General features: G+C 46.5%; 1 protein-coding gene across 1 annotated transcript in view; it reads right to left on the bottom strand.

Annotated features, from left to right (window-relative positions):
• acot7 (acyl-CoA thioesterase 7) overlaps positions 1-6608 on the bottom strand; it is a 228135-nt gene extending 221527 nt beyond the window's left edge. The window contains exon 1 of the mRNA XM_033048577.1: positions 6410-6608. Within this exon, the coding sequence (XP_032904468.1) occupies positions 6410-6608 (199 nt within the window). The remainder of the gene's footprint in view (positions 1-6409) is intronic.
• Between the last annotated feature and the right edge of the window lie 8869 nt (positions 6609-15477).

Here is a 15477-nt window from a genome sequence, read left to right as displayed (position 1 = left end):
CCTGTTTCCGCTCTATATCTCTAAACTATCATCTCATTCTCATCTTTCACTCCATGGTAAATACTACTGTGTGGCCAAACGCTGCTCTAACTCCATCTTCAAGTTTGTAGATGATACCACAGCCATCCGTCAGGTGAGACGGAGTACAAAAAGCAGATAGAGAGATTAGTAACATGGTATCAAGACAACAACATCCCCTGAATGTCAGCAGGATGAAGAAGCTATTTATTGACTTCAGGAAGCATGGTGGAGTACATGCTCCAATCAGAATCAATGGTGCCGAAGTGGAAATGGTCCAGAGCTTCAGGTTGCGAGGCATAAATATCACCAATGATTTGTCCTAGTCCAACCATATTGAAGCTACTGACAGAAAAGCACAGTAACGCCTCGAATTCCTCAGTAGACAAAAGACATTGGTAAGATTTGTTGGAGTCATGCCAATGTCTACAGATCCATAGTAGAAAGCAAGCTGTATCACAGCTTGATTTGGGAACAGGTCTGCCCAAGACTGCAAAAAAATGAGAGAGTTGTAGATGTAGCCCAGTCCATCACACAAACTGGCCTCCCCCACTGACTCCATCTACACCTTGCACTGCCTCAGGAAAGCAGCCAACATAATAATTCCCTCTTCTCCTCTCTCCCGTTAGGCAGAAGATACAAAATCTTGAAGGCACATACCACCCGACTCAGGAACAGTTTCTTTCCCCTCTATAATCAGACTACCGAATGGTCGTCCCACACATTAGGGAGTAGCCCCAAACTTCCAACCAAGCTCAGACTTGAAATTACTCTTTGTAACTACAACGCCACCATGGTGCAAAACTATATTCTGCTGATAGACAGAAAGCGCTGGAGGAACTTAGCAGGTCAGGCAGCATCTCTGGAGGAGAAGGATGGGTGATGTTTCGGGCCGGTACCCTTCTTCAAACTGAAAGTAGGGGGTTGGAAACTGGAGGTAAGAAATGGCCAGAACAACGCAGGGCTGGGATACAAGGATGTGAACAGTGGAACTAGTAGGCAGGGGTTACTTAAAATTAGAGAAATCAACGTACATACCGCTGGTGAGCTGCTGTTCCTGCAATTTGCACGTGGCCCCACCCTGTGGAGTGGCCCAGGACAGAAAGGTCAGTATGGGAACGGGAAGGGGAGTTAACATTTTGGAAACTGGGAGATGGCGTAGGCCAAACTATATTCTGCACTCTGGCATTTTTGTCTTTGCACTGCCTGCTGTACTTATGTATGGCTTGATTATACTCGTGTATAGTGTGATCTGATTTAATTGGATAGCAAGCACGCAAAGCTGTCTCAGTACGCGTGACAATAATATACCAATACCAGTACAAATGCAATCATGCGTTGCTGAAACATGGAGTATCAGCTCATCTAATTTCTAGGTCAGCACACATAATCTCAACAAGACAATGCTATTATATTCAGTGAAGCAAACCATTTTTGTTTCTCTGTCTTCACAATGAAGCCAAACCTAGGACGGTTTCTTATAGTTAGCAATTTAGTCATTTCTAATAATCTTTTAACATCAATTTTATTTAATCATGTCTTTCTTTCAATTTATTTGCTCTAAATTTGGCTGGGCCACAGGGGTTGTGGATTGCGTTTTGTGCCCCCGATGTCCAACAGTTTACTCGGCTTTGGTAGAACTACAACATTAAATTCACCAAAATATTAGTGGTTACTGAGAATAGACTGTGTAAAATTAGTTTAGATTCATTCAACCTATTTAGGAGTTTTATAATTACAAAAATTATCCAATGGGAAACCATTACCTTTTGTGTAGTTTAGTTTAGAGATACAGCATGGAAACAGGCCCTTCGGCGTAGAGTCCATGCCGACCATTGATCACCCGTTCACACTAATTATGCCACTACACATTTGGGGTAATTTACAAAGGCCAATTAAGCCAAAAACATGAATGTCTTTGGGATGTGGGAGGAAACCACAGCACCCGGTGGAAAATGCGGTCACAGGGAGAACGTGCAAACTCCACACAGACAGCACCTGAGCTCAGGATCGAACCTAAGTCTCTGGCGCTATGAGGCAGTAACTCTACTGCTTTGCCAATGTGATGCCTTGTGTTGAGAAAGCAAAGAACAAAATCTTAAAAATAGCATCAATTCGATCTAGAGTGTAGTAAGGAAGCTGTCCATCTGCTAATCCGTGGCACTGTCCCCAAAAGCTAAGAATGCTATTCAAATTATATTTTAATATTAATGTTTAATGTTTTATGTGTCATTCCTAACTGTCACTGTACGTCATGTTGTCACTTGCGGGCGGAGCACCAAGGCCAATTCCTTGTACAGGTCTTAGACCCCTACCTGGTCGGAGAGACGGGAGCGGGCAATGCCTTACCGGGTCGCCGTGCAGTAAGCTCCGGAGCGCTGTGGCCGCCGAATCCCAGCTGGGGCTGCGGGCGTCCGGCCGAGGCGGCGCCGGTTGTAGCTCCGACCCCGCAACTCTACCCCTGGCTGCGCGGGCGCTCCAAATCCATGTTGTGTGTCGGCGGCCACAGCGCTCCGGAGCTTACCGCACGGCGACCCGGTAAGGCATTGCCCGCTCCCCGTCTCTCCGACCAGGTAGGGGACTAAGAATTAAAGTTTCCCCCTTCACCCCCCCCCAACCACATAAAATCCCTCCAAACTAACTGACTAACATTTATGCAATGATTCTCCGGACGGAGGCAGCCGCTCCAGACTTTTCAAGCCGCCCGCGCTACCTACCTAATCTACGCTAAAAAATCTTCCATTCGGAAATCCGAAAATTCCGAATCCGACAAGTGTCTGGTCCCAAGGCTTTCGGATATGTGAATACTTGGCCAATAAACGTATTCATTCATTTTCAAAGATGACAAATCGTTGATAGAAATATCAGCAGAAATGGATCCAACATTTAAAAAATGTGATACTGAAATGGAGATTGAATCAGAATCAGCCATCAGGTGAAGGATCTAGCACATTGCAAACATTGGGACATGAGGCACCAATCACTCACTCACACAAAGAATGTGTGATTACACATTCACCCTTATCCCACAAGAGCAGTTGCTCTCTGCCTCACTCCACCCTCCCTGCCTTTGCTCTCCGCAGTGCGAATCAAGTTCAGTGCAAGCCCACTGCCTCTGTTGCGTTTATACTCTGCAGAGATCTTTTGTTTCTTTGTCTGTCCTCATTATGCTTCTCTTTATCTTGACACATCACCACCGCCATCTGACCATCTGCCTGCCACCTATGCGCTTCACAGACAATGTCACTCTGTACACAGCCTGGTTCAATGTCTTTTCCCTCTGCTCCTCTTTTAAAAGGCTGTTCGTCCAGCCTGTATTCAGGCTCGAAGAAAGGCTCTACAGTTGAAACATCTTTCTGACAGATGGTGACAGTTACTCCAGTATTTTGTTTTCATTTCAGATTTGCAATGTTTTGCATTTTAGTCAATTAGAGACTGGATGTCAGAAAAACTAATTAAATTGGTCTTAAAATAAAGGTGCTATTTCCTCTCCGAATGCTTCTTCCAGATATTCATGATCCTGTTTATGTCTGTTGCCTCGGGTCGAGGCTATATTACTGCAATCATAGGTGGTTTAATAGTCACTTTGATACCTTATGACCGCTGACACTTCTTTTGACCTTATTGGCCACATGTATGTAGTCTGTATTATACAGCATCTGATGGTTAAAAACAACGCAATATATTGAGGTACAGCTATAAAAACAGTTGCCTGGCACATTAATACACTCAGTTTCTATTATCTGATCCAACAATAATCTTATAGTCACAAAAATATTTCCAATTTCTCATACTTTATATTCAATTGCCTTTGTACTACAGAAGGCACAAGAGACTGTAGATGCTGGAATCTATGGCAAATAACGGAGAGTAGCTGGAGAAACCTGGTGGGTCAGGAGGGAAATGAATAGGTGATGTTTCGGGTCAAAACCCTTCGTCTAGAATGAAAGATTTGAGAGGAAGTAGCCCGCATAAAGAGGTGGGGGAGAGGTGGAGCGTGAGCTAGCAAGCAGTAGATGGATACAGGTGAGCAGGGTTGATGTGGCAGATAACAGCCAGATGGAGGAGGGAACAGTGGATAACGCAACAGAGGAAAGGTGATGAGAAGAGCAAATAAAAAGCCAGCAGGTAGTGTGATCTGACACAAAATGGACAGAGCGGTTGCGAGTTACCTGAAATTGGAGAATTCAATGTTGATGCCGTTGGGTTGTAGACTACTCTGGGTGCACGGTGCTGTTCCTCTAGTTTAGGGTCACCCTCGCAGCGGAGGAGGTCGAGATTGGTGTTGGTGTGGGAATGGGAAGGGCAATTAAAATGGGAATGGGCAGATGATGTTCGTGTGGAGTTTGCACATTGCCCTTGTGACCACATGGGTTTTCTCCTGGGTGCCCCGGTTACCTTCCACATCCCAAAGACGTGCATGTTTGTAGTTAATTGTTCCTCTGTAAATTGCCCCTAGTGTGTAGCGAGTGGATAGAAAACATAGAACTAGTGTGAATGGGTGATTGATGGTCAGCGTGGACTCGCTAGGTCGAAGGACCCGTTTCCATTCTGTATCTCTAAACTAAACTAAACTAAATGATCCATTTCCCTCTACAGATTTGTCTAACCGGCTGAGTTCTGCCAGATGCTCTCTTTGTTTTGGTCTGTGGGGCCACAGTGGACTTCAGGTGGCCCAGTATTAAGTTGCAGCCGTGTGGCTAGAATGCTTGGCTATGCGAGAATGACATGAGGATATCAACCATGGTTGCTGTTTCTAACCACGATTCATTAACTGTGCAGGGAAATGCAGGCATACTGCTTTTCAATGATATCAGAATCAGCCAAGGCTGCTTGGGCTCACATAACTGATTGTAGCTCAGGCAAGATCAGGAGCTCGTTTCCTCTAATAATGCAATGCACATCCAAGCAGGGCAGAACTGGGTTCTGAAGACCCCCATCTCCTGGAAAGGAAACAATGGTAAGATACATGGATGCCTAACAGTCTCTGACTCAGGTAATTTGTGGGCATCCTTGCAGGCACCCATTACCAATGATGGAACTTTTGCGCTTGTTAACAAAAAGTTTAATGCTTGTTGCACAACCACCGATCCTGTTATGCCCTGTATTCTGTGCCATTTATTCTGTATCTATACACTGTGGACGGCTTGATTATAATCACCTGTAGTCTTTTCGCTGACTGGATAGCACGCAACAAAAAGCTTTGCACTGTACCTCGGTACAGGTGACTAAAATTAATCAAATTAAACTAAAGAGTATGAGATGGAGCCTGAAGAAGGGTCTCGACCCAAAACATCACCCATTCCTTCTCTCCAGAGATGCTGCCTGTCCCACTGAGTTACTCCAGCTTTTTGTGTCTATCTTTGGTTTAAACCAGTATCTGCAGTTCCTTCCTACGCAAGAGTATGAGATTTATGGACCCAAAACCATGGCCTCTGATATTTCCTCGCTAGTTCGTCAAGCAGAGCAACCAATTTGCATCAGCACTTGATGATTTGAACAAATGAAATCGTCAAAGATTTTGTTTATAACAAAGTAACAAGGGAGTTTATTTTCCTACACAAATCAATACACTAATTCAGTGCAAAACAGGAATACACTGAATAAGTCTCATGAGAATCTCCTGCCTACATTCAAGGGCAGAGAAAGCAGCAATCAATCATTTGATTTAGATGTATCAACCATTGTCAGTCAATTACCACTTCTTTATGACTGACAAATTTAATTCTTTGTAGAAAGGTCAAGTTGAACATTCCTGAAATGATGAATATTTAATGTCAGACATACTTCTGCAGCAGCTCATTATCATACAGTCTACAACGATAAACAACAGCCGCCGACAATTTATTTCCTTAATTTTGTGCCACTGTGTAAACTCAGTGTGTTATCATGCTGCGGTATGCAATTAATACTGAATGATAATTATGAAATTCCTAAATGCTCTCATGGCTAATTTCCCGAGCAATGCTTTGCTTGGGAAATGTGTTTCACTCAGCCACAGATGGCAACTGAGAAATGAGAAGCGAGCACTTACGCTTGCCTTTCGTGTCCAATTTTATTTTTTTTGTCAAAACTCTCAGGTCACAGATGTTCTTCACAGGTGAAAATACATGATAGGTTTCAGGCAAGCATGCCAATACTCTCAACTGTAATGGCTTGCCTCTTTTAAGACGTTGTCTTGTGGGATACTTCTTGGTTTCTTCATCACCATATTCCTTCTTTCTAATATTTCATTGCAGAAGTATGTGGTTCAGTTGGATCATATCCGTTAAATGGTTCAATGGCTATTTATTGTCATGTATGCGCTGCACAGTGAAATTCTTGCACCCATCGCCATATTTTGGCACCATTTTGGCGCCATTTACCATGTGCTGGATGTACTAGAGCCCACCCGATCCAGGTAAGCCCCAGGCCGCTTCTCCGTCACCCTCGACCTGCTCAGCCCGCAACCCGCGCTCCCTCTCCTCGTCCGACCACCTCTGTGTTCCATGGAGTGCCTCCTGCAGCCGACCTTGCAGGCACTGGACGCAATACCACGGTCCCTCTCCTACCGGCCCACTCCTTGCATTGCCGTCACCAGTGGCTCCCATCTTGCCAGGCCTGCCGCATTAAATGGCTGTGGGTTCGACTTTTTTTGCGGCAACCGCCAGGTCCCTCTTTCTTCTCGGCGGCCTGCCTGGTCTTTGTTCACGCCAGCTGCCAGGTACATTCTTGCTCGGCTCTGTGGCACACCCCGGGAGCTCTCTGTCATCGCCTAACCGCATCCCGGGAACTTTCCAGATAGGCACCTACTGGTTTAAACCTCCTTTGATAACCAATCACATTTTTTGGCAACTTTACCTCATCTTTCCTGAAAGCACAGTGGTCAAAATGTGGCAAAGCACCAGTAGCCTGCTCACAGCAAGAGGTACAAGAATCAACTTCTCAATTGGCAACTGCCAATAGTCATTGAGTCATACAGCAATACTGCACAGAAACAGGCCCTTCAGCCCAATTCGGCCATGCCGACCAAAATACCCATCTAAGCTAGTCTCATTTGCCCAGGTTTAGCCCATATACATCCAAACCTTTCCTATCCATGAACCTGTCTAAACCTTAATATTGTATGTATTAATATATCTACCTCAAACAGCTTGTTCCATATAAGAACCACCTCTGTGTGAAGAAGTTGCTGCTCAGGTCCCTTTTAAATCTTTCCTTTCTCACCTTAAATTTATGCCCTTTGGTTTCTTATTCCTCTTCTCTGGGAAAAAGCCCCTGTGCATTCACTTTGTCTGCCCCCTCTATAAAGTCGCCCAGTCTCAAACGGCTCATGGGATAAGTCTTCCTTTCCAACCACTCCCTTAACTATGGCCCTCCAGTCCTGGCAGCATTCTTGTAAATCTTCCTTGCACTCTTTCCCAATTAAGGACAGTAAGAATTATTTTTCCCAGGATGGGAATGTCAAATACTCGAGAGTGTAGCTATAAGACGAGAGGGGGAAAGTTGAATGAAGATGTACGGGGCAAGAATTATTTTTATAGAGGCCAGTAGGTGCCAGGAACTTGCTGCCGGGAATGATGATGGTTGCGGTATGGCAGTGGTGTTTAAGAGGCTTTTGGGTGGCACATAAGCATGCATGGGTTGGTGGGATATGGATCATGTGCGGGCAGTGGGATGAGTGTAAATTGGCATTATGTTTGGCACTGACCAAAGGGCCTGTTCCTGTGCTGGACTCTATGCCCTTACACTTCTTATAGTCATCGAGGGATCCACTTGATCCCAAATGCTTCCTTCCTTTTTCTGACCTCAGCCTCAATCACTCTTACCGATTAGAGTCTCTAAAGTTGAGGGGGAAAAAATTGCTGGGAGAGTTGAGTGAATCAGGTAGTATTCATGGAGGGAAATGGACAGACAATGCTTCTGATCGGCATCCATATTTAGACCTTTCCATCAGTGTGAGGAAAGGTCCTGCCCGAAACATCGCCTGGCCATTTCCCTTCACAGATGCTGCCTGACCCACTGAATTTCTCCGGCAGTTTGATTTTTTGCTCAAGATTTCAGCATCTGTTGTCTCTTATGTCTTCCCTAAGCTTGCCTGCCTCACCCTTCAGCCTGACAGAAGCATGCTCTCCCTGAACTCTAGCTATTACACCTTTAAAAGCATTCCACCTTGAAAAGCATTCCCTTTACCTGCAAATAGTTGGTCATCCAATCAACTTCTGCAAGTTCCTGCCAAATGCTTCCAAAATAAGCCTTATCCCAATTTAGCACAATTTACAATGTGATTTTTTTTTCTATTAAAAATCTCAAATTGTAGTGTACAGAGGCAAATAAATAAATGATGGGTCTTTGTCCCAAACATTATGGAGGACACTGTATGCCATTCCCCTCAGGATAGCCACACCGTGTCCGTCTGCCTTTCCTCGTCTGCTCTCTTGTATTGCAATAAATGCATTTTAAACAATGATCTTTCCTCTCTTTTTACTAAACTGTCTACTATACTTGCTCTCTTTGACTACAGTATTTGACCCCAATTTCTCATCTGCCATATTTTTGCCTTGGGATCCAACCGATTCCAATTTAGTGTAAACACGTCAACTAACAGCAACAGATTTCCTTGTCAGGATATTGGTGCCCCCTCCAACTAAGGTACAAACCCTCTCTCCACAGATCCCCTTTTCCCCAGAAGAGATGCCAATGATTGTAGAATCTGAAACCCTAACCCCTGCAGCAGCTCCTGAGCCACGCATTCATCTGGCCAATGCCTCTATTCCAGCCCTCACTAGCACGTGTTACAGAGAGTAACCCAGGGAACATTGAGGTTCTGCTTTTTAACCTCTTTTCTAACTCCCTTTGTTCACTCCATAGGACCTCATCCCTTTTAGCCTTTGCACTTCCGACTTTAGAGATACAGTGCAGAAACAGACTATTCATCCCACCAAGTACGCGCCGACCAGCGATCACTCCGTACACTAGCACTATCCTACACACTAGGGACAATTTACAATTTTTACCAAACCCAATTAACCTACAAACCTGTACATCTTTGGAATGTGGGAGGAAAGCGGAGCACCTGGAGAAAACCCACAGTCACTGGGAGAATGTACAAACTCGTACAGACAGCATCGTAGTCGGGTTCGAACCTGGGTCTCTGGTGCTGTAAAGCAGTAGGTCTACAGCTGCGCCACTGTGCCCCGCCCCTAATGAGTCCACGATGACCATCGATCACCCATACACTAGTACACTAATGCTATGTTATCCCACTTTCACATCCTACACACAAGGGGTAATTTACAAGTGCTAATTAACCTACAAACCTGTACATCTTTGAGATGTAGGAGGAAACTGGAGCACCCAGCGAAAACCAGCACGATCACAGGGAGAATGTACAAACTCTGCATAGACAGCACCCATAGTTAGGATTGAACCCAGAAACCTCTGGCACTGTGAGGCAGCAACTCTACCGCTGTGCCACCCTAATTTCTACCCGTCATTGGTACCGACATGCCCGACGACCTGTGGTTGCTCACCCTTCCCCTAGAGAATGATCTGCAACCACTCAGAGACATCCTTGACCCTAGCACCTGGGGGGCCAACACCCCATCCTGGCATCTTATTCTCAGTCAGTCGCCTGTCTATCTCCTTTGTGGGAAGCTGGCACTCTTGGGTTTGTCTCAGCGGCTCAGTCTTGCCTCAAGAGGAAGTCCTGCGGTCTCAGGGCTGACTTGATGGCTCAGTATTTGCACTGTGTAGGAGCACAGTTCCTCATCACCTGTGGGCAGGTGAGGAAGTGATAAGGCTGAATGCTGTTAGAATATAAAAATTATATACTATGGATTCTTGGGCTAGGTTACAATTTATATTTTGTCTCAAAGCAGGCTTTTCTCCAGTAGATTGATACTGAAAGACAAGCCCAGACTTGCCCCAGATTGCTGTATATTAAGACAATGACATGTACTCAAATGACTCTGTATTGAACTAGCCAGGCTTGCCTCCGGTTAACATATATTGAGATAATGACCGATGACTTTGAAATGTGTCTACCAATTGATGAGAGAGGAAGCCCAGATTAATCCCAGTGAGGGGTATTGAGACAATGTCCGATGCCTTTGATATGTAACTGCCTTGCACATGACAAGATGCCTTTGATGCGACTGATGATTGACAAGAGACAAACTCAGACACATTCTGTAGTAATGTGTATTTACTGTACCTCTGACCATGACTAATGTCTTTGGAATGAGCTTAGGTGACAAAAGAACAGTATAAAATACCATGTAATTCTGTGTTCAGGGAAGTGGAGTAAGGAGAGCTAATTATACAATACAATTATACAATTATACAATTATTTATTGTCATTTGAACCTCAAATGCAGTTCAAATGAAATTTGGTTTCTGCAGTCATATAACAAGAAAAGAACCAAGATACACAACCAACACAGTTCACACAAACATCCATCACAGTGAATCTCCTTCTCACTGTGATGGAAGGCAAAATCTTGTCTCTCCCCTGTGTTCCATTTTTCTCCAGATGTTAAAGCCTCCGGCGGGCGATGGCAAGTCCCGCGGCCGTTAAGGCCGCGCCGGGCGATGTCAGGCCCCGCTCCGGGTCTTAATGTTGGAGCCCCGGCGGGCGAAGGCAAGTCCCGCGCCGAGCAATGTAAGGCCCCGCTCCGGGTCTTAATGTTGGAGCCCCCGGCGGGCAATGGCAAGTCCCGCGGCCGTTAAAGCCGCGCCGGGAGATGTAAGGCCCTGCTCCGGGTAATTTTCAACCCCGCAACTCGGGCGGGAGAAGTTGCCGTTGCGGGAGCTCCGAAAAGCGGTCTCCCACCAGGGACCCGCGAGCTCCTGATGTCACCGTCCACCGGACCTGCGGCTGGAGCCTCCGTGCCTGGAGTCGGGTCCCAGCCGCACGCCACCACAGCTCTTCACGCTCCGAAGCCGGCCAAGTGAGCAACATGGACACGAAGTAAGTACGCAGGTTCCGAGTCTGGAGCCCCCAGGTCGTACCGGTTGGAGGCCGCTCCACGGTGCTAGGCCCCAACGACAACGGAGACCTGACAGGGAAAAGGTTGGGTCACCCGTACATGGGAAGAGATCAATAGTTCCTCCCCCCCCCCGCACCCCACATATACACAGCCAAAAACAATATAAAAAACACAACAAACTATATATTCAACGGGACAAAAATTTAAAAAAGACAGACGGACTGCAGAGGCTGCTGCAAACGTCGGTCGCGCCGCCCGAAACAGTGTCCATGTTGCTCACTTGGCTGGGGTTTTCCTTGCCACTTCCATCGGCCGATAATTAGTAACATTTTTAATTGGTCTACCAAACCGCTTTGTGCGTTGCTGTTTATTAAGAAGTGAGCCTGTTTGTTTAATTATAAGTTAGCCTTTTTCAGAAGTGCTGGCAGTCTCAGACTTGTCCCGGGAGCTCGGTCTTGACCTTGAAGAGGCGCTGCCGTTCCCAGGCTTGTCCTGGCAGCTTAATTTTATGTGAAGCCTGGAAATGGGAAACACAGGTAGTAGGGAGGAACCCTATATCCCCCCTCCTTTTCTCACTCTTCTTTCTTTCCTCCTCCTGACTGGACCTGCCTTGATGTGAAGGAGGAGGGTTGATGAGCTGTGGGCGGGCCAATGCTATAACAGCTGATTGGACATGGGGCTGTTGCTCCTCTGGGTGTGACCTCAGCTGGGTCCAGAGCGCTGCCCTGGGTACCAGTGTTTTCATGCAGGCAGGAGCTGTCCATGGTGCTAGTCTCCTCTTTGTGCATCTGCCGTTAACGGGGATCAGAGCTGCAATTATGGAGAAGGCCTCACCCCTTATTGAATCTCTTCTCATTACCACTTTATCTGAGTCCACGTTTTCCTGTTGAGCCCCAGAGCCGGTCACAGTGCTGCTGGCCATACTCCTGCTGCTCCCTCAGGTATACATGTTACCTGTCAACTGGACATGTGACAAGGAAAGTCTAATTACCGCTCTTTTGAAGTCCTTGGAATTTTTCAGTCCCACAAGAAAACGTTTCGCCCCCTCAAAATAAAACCACTAAATTTATGTTAGACAGTGATGGGACTCAAATATCATGAAGTTGTGAAAGGTGTTCTCGACATACATTACTTTTGTTTCTTTTGATCCAGTACATGAGAGATACAGCGTGGAAACCGGATCTTTGGCCCACCAAGTCTGCTCTGACCAGCAATCACCCCGCACACTAACACTATCCTACACTATCTACCTTTGATAGAATATAAAATGGCAGATGAAAAAAAATCAAAATCACTTGCAGCTATTTACTGTCTGAGCCTTTTAAAATGGACAGCAGTTATTCCAGGATGGATTGATGTTAACAAACTGATTTTAAAAATGCATGCCACAATCTTAGTTTGAAGAAAACAGAAAAATCTGGAACTACTCGGTTTTAGTGAAAGGTCATTGACCTGACATGATAGCTTGTGTAGGAAGGAACTGCAGATGCTGGTTTAAACCAAAGGTAGACACAAAATGCTGGAGTAACTCAGCGGGACAGGCAGCATCTATGGATAGATGGAATGGATAAAGTTTCGGGTCGAGGCCCATCTTCAGACAGCTTGCTTCTCTCCAAACAGTTGCTGTCTGACCGACTGACTACTTCCAGCATTTTTATTTATTTCACACTTCCAGCAGCTGCAGGATTTTATTTTTAGACAATGGTCAGTGGTGCTTTATTGTCACGTGTGACAATACAGTTCAATAAAGTATTGTTCTATCTAAGCACAATCCCCAGTTAGCAAAGTTTTTACAGTCTTTTTTACAAACAGAGTGGTGGGTGTATGGAATGAGTTTCTGGGGGAGTTAGCTGAGGTACGTAGTTTTGCGACGTTTAGGAAACAAGTACATGGAATGATATGGGCCAGATGCAGGCAGGTGGGATAAGTGTAGATGGGGCATGTTGGTTGACCTAGGCAAGTTGGGCTGAAGTGCCTGTTTCCACACTGTATGACTCTATAACGAGCAAAGTGTACAGAAATAATCCACATGCATGAGGTGTTAAGTTTTGACACCATTTTCAAAGTCCAGTCCATATTCTAGGTACAATATCAATCATTTTAGGTAGGTAGACAAAAATGCTGGAGAAACTCAGCGGATGCAGCAGCATCTATGGAGCGAAGGAAATAGGCAACGTTGCCTGTTTCCTTCGCTCCATAGATGCTGCTGCACCCGCTGAGTTTCTCCAGCACTTTTGTCTACCTTCGATTTTCCAGCATCTGCAGTTCCTTCTTAAACATTTTAGGGTTGTGAAATGAACTACAAAATTAATTTTGAAAGGATATGAGTGTATACAGGAGCAACAATGCCCACAGAACCAGTTGAGGACTTAAGGGCAAGACTGCTTTATCAAAGGGAGCTGAGGGAATGCTCTGTGTTCTGTTTCACAGAGACATGGCTCACCCCCAGCTCCCCAGACTCAACGGTCCAGCCTGAAGGGTTCTCCATCCACCGCATGGACCGTACCCTGGCATCTGGGAAAGGGAGAGGAGGGGGCGTCTGCCTCATGGTCAACTCTGCGTGGTGTTCCGACGTGGCAGTCCTGTCCAACTCCTGCTCTCCACACCTCGAACATCTGGCGGTGAAGTGCCGTAACTTCTACCTCCCGAGAGAATTCACCTCCGTTATCCTGACCGCGGTCTACATCCCACCCCAGGCAGACGTCCGTCTGGCACTGGAGGAGCTGCAGGCCATGGTCAACAAACACCAGACGTCTTACCCCGAGGCATTTACCACCATTGCTGGGGACTTCAATAAGGCGAACCTCAAGAAATCACTCCCCAACTTCCACCAACATGTCTCCTGCTGCACCAGAGGACCTAACACCCTCGACCACTGCTACACCACCATCAAGAATGCCTATCGTTCTATCCCTCGCCCTCACTTCGGTAAGTTCGACCATACCGCGGTGCTGCTTCTTCCTGCCTACAAGCAGCAATTAAAGAGCGCACCCCCAGAAGGGAGGACAGCACAGAGCTGGTCGGGGGGGGGGGGCAGAAGAACAACTCCAGGACTGTTTGGAGTCTGTAGACTGGGCAATGTTCAAGGACTCGGCAACGGACTTAAACGAATATGCCACAGTCGTTACAGACTTCATAAAGAAATGTGTGGAGGACTGCATCCCTACAAAAACCTTCCGAGTGTTTCCCAATCAGAAACCTTGGATGAACTTTGAGATCCACACTCTCCTGAAGTCCAGACACAGGGCATTCACCTCCAATGATACAGTGGCCTACATGAAGACCAGATACGACCTTGGTAAGGCCATCAAAAAGGCCAAAAGGGACTTCTGCTCCAAACTGGAGGACGAGACAGATGTTCGGCAGCTGTGGCAGGGTCTGAATGCAATCACCTCCTACAAGGCAAAACCAGGAGGCAGCTCGAACGCCGGTGTAACATCACTCCCTGACGAGCTCAATGCGTTTTACGCACGCTTTGACAGGGAGAATACTGATGTGCCTTCCCGATCCCCCATTCGCTGTGATGGCATTTCAGTCTCAGTCACAGAGGCCGATGTCAGGAAATCCTTCAGAGGGGTGAACCCCCGAAAAACACCTGGACCTGATGGTATACCCGGCCGTGTTCTAAAACCCTGTGCGGACCAACTGGCGGGAGTTTTTACGGACATTTTCAACCTCTCACTTCTGAGGTCTGAGGTCCCCACCTGCTTTAAAAGGGCATCAATTATACCGGTGCCCAAGAAGAGTAAGGTGACATGCCTCAATGACTATCGACCAGTGGCACTAACGCCGGTGGTGATGAAGTGCTTTGAGAGGTTGATCATGGAGCAAATCAACTCCTACATCGACAAAAACCTGGACCCACTGCAGTTCGCGTACCGCCACAACAGATCAATGGTGGATGCGATCTCGCTGGCCCTCCACTCCGCACTGGACCACTTGGACAACAAAAACTCATATGTCAGGCTGTTATTCATTGATTACAGCTCGGCATTTAACACAATCATCCCCTCCAAACTGGTTACCAAACTCGCAGAACTGGGTCTCTGCGCATCCCTCTGCAACTGGATCCTCGACTTCCTCGTCCACAGACCACAGTCTGTTCGTATTGGTGGAAATGTGTCAGCCTCAATAACAATCAGCACGGAAGCACCTCAAGGCTGCGTGCTCAGCCCCCTGCTGTACTCACTCTATGCCCATGACTGCGTAGCGAACCACAGTGCGAACTCCATCATCAAGTTCGCTGACGACACCACTATTGTGGGGCGTATCACTGATGGGGATGAGTCAGAGTACAGAAGAGAGATCGAGCAACTGTCCATATGGTGCCAGCGCAATAACCTGGCCCTCAACACCAGCAAAACCAAGGAACTGATTGTGGACTTTGGAAGGAGTAGGAGGGGGACCCACAGCCCCATTTATATCAACAGGTCGATGGTTGAAAGGGTCAAGAACTTCAAATTCCTGGGCGTGCACATCTCTGAAGATC

This window comes from Amblyraja radiata, chromosome 31, assembly GCF_010909765.2.
Source record: "Amblyraja radiata isolate CabotCenter1 chromosome 31, sAmbRad1.1.pri, whole genome shotgun sequence".
Taxonomy (NCBI): domain Eukaryota; kingdom Metazoa; phylum Chordata; class Chondrichthyes; order Rajiformes; family Rajidae; genus Amblyraja; species Amblyraja radiata.
This window is presented reverse-complemented; position numbering and strand designations above follow the sequence as displayed.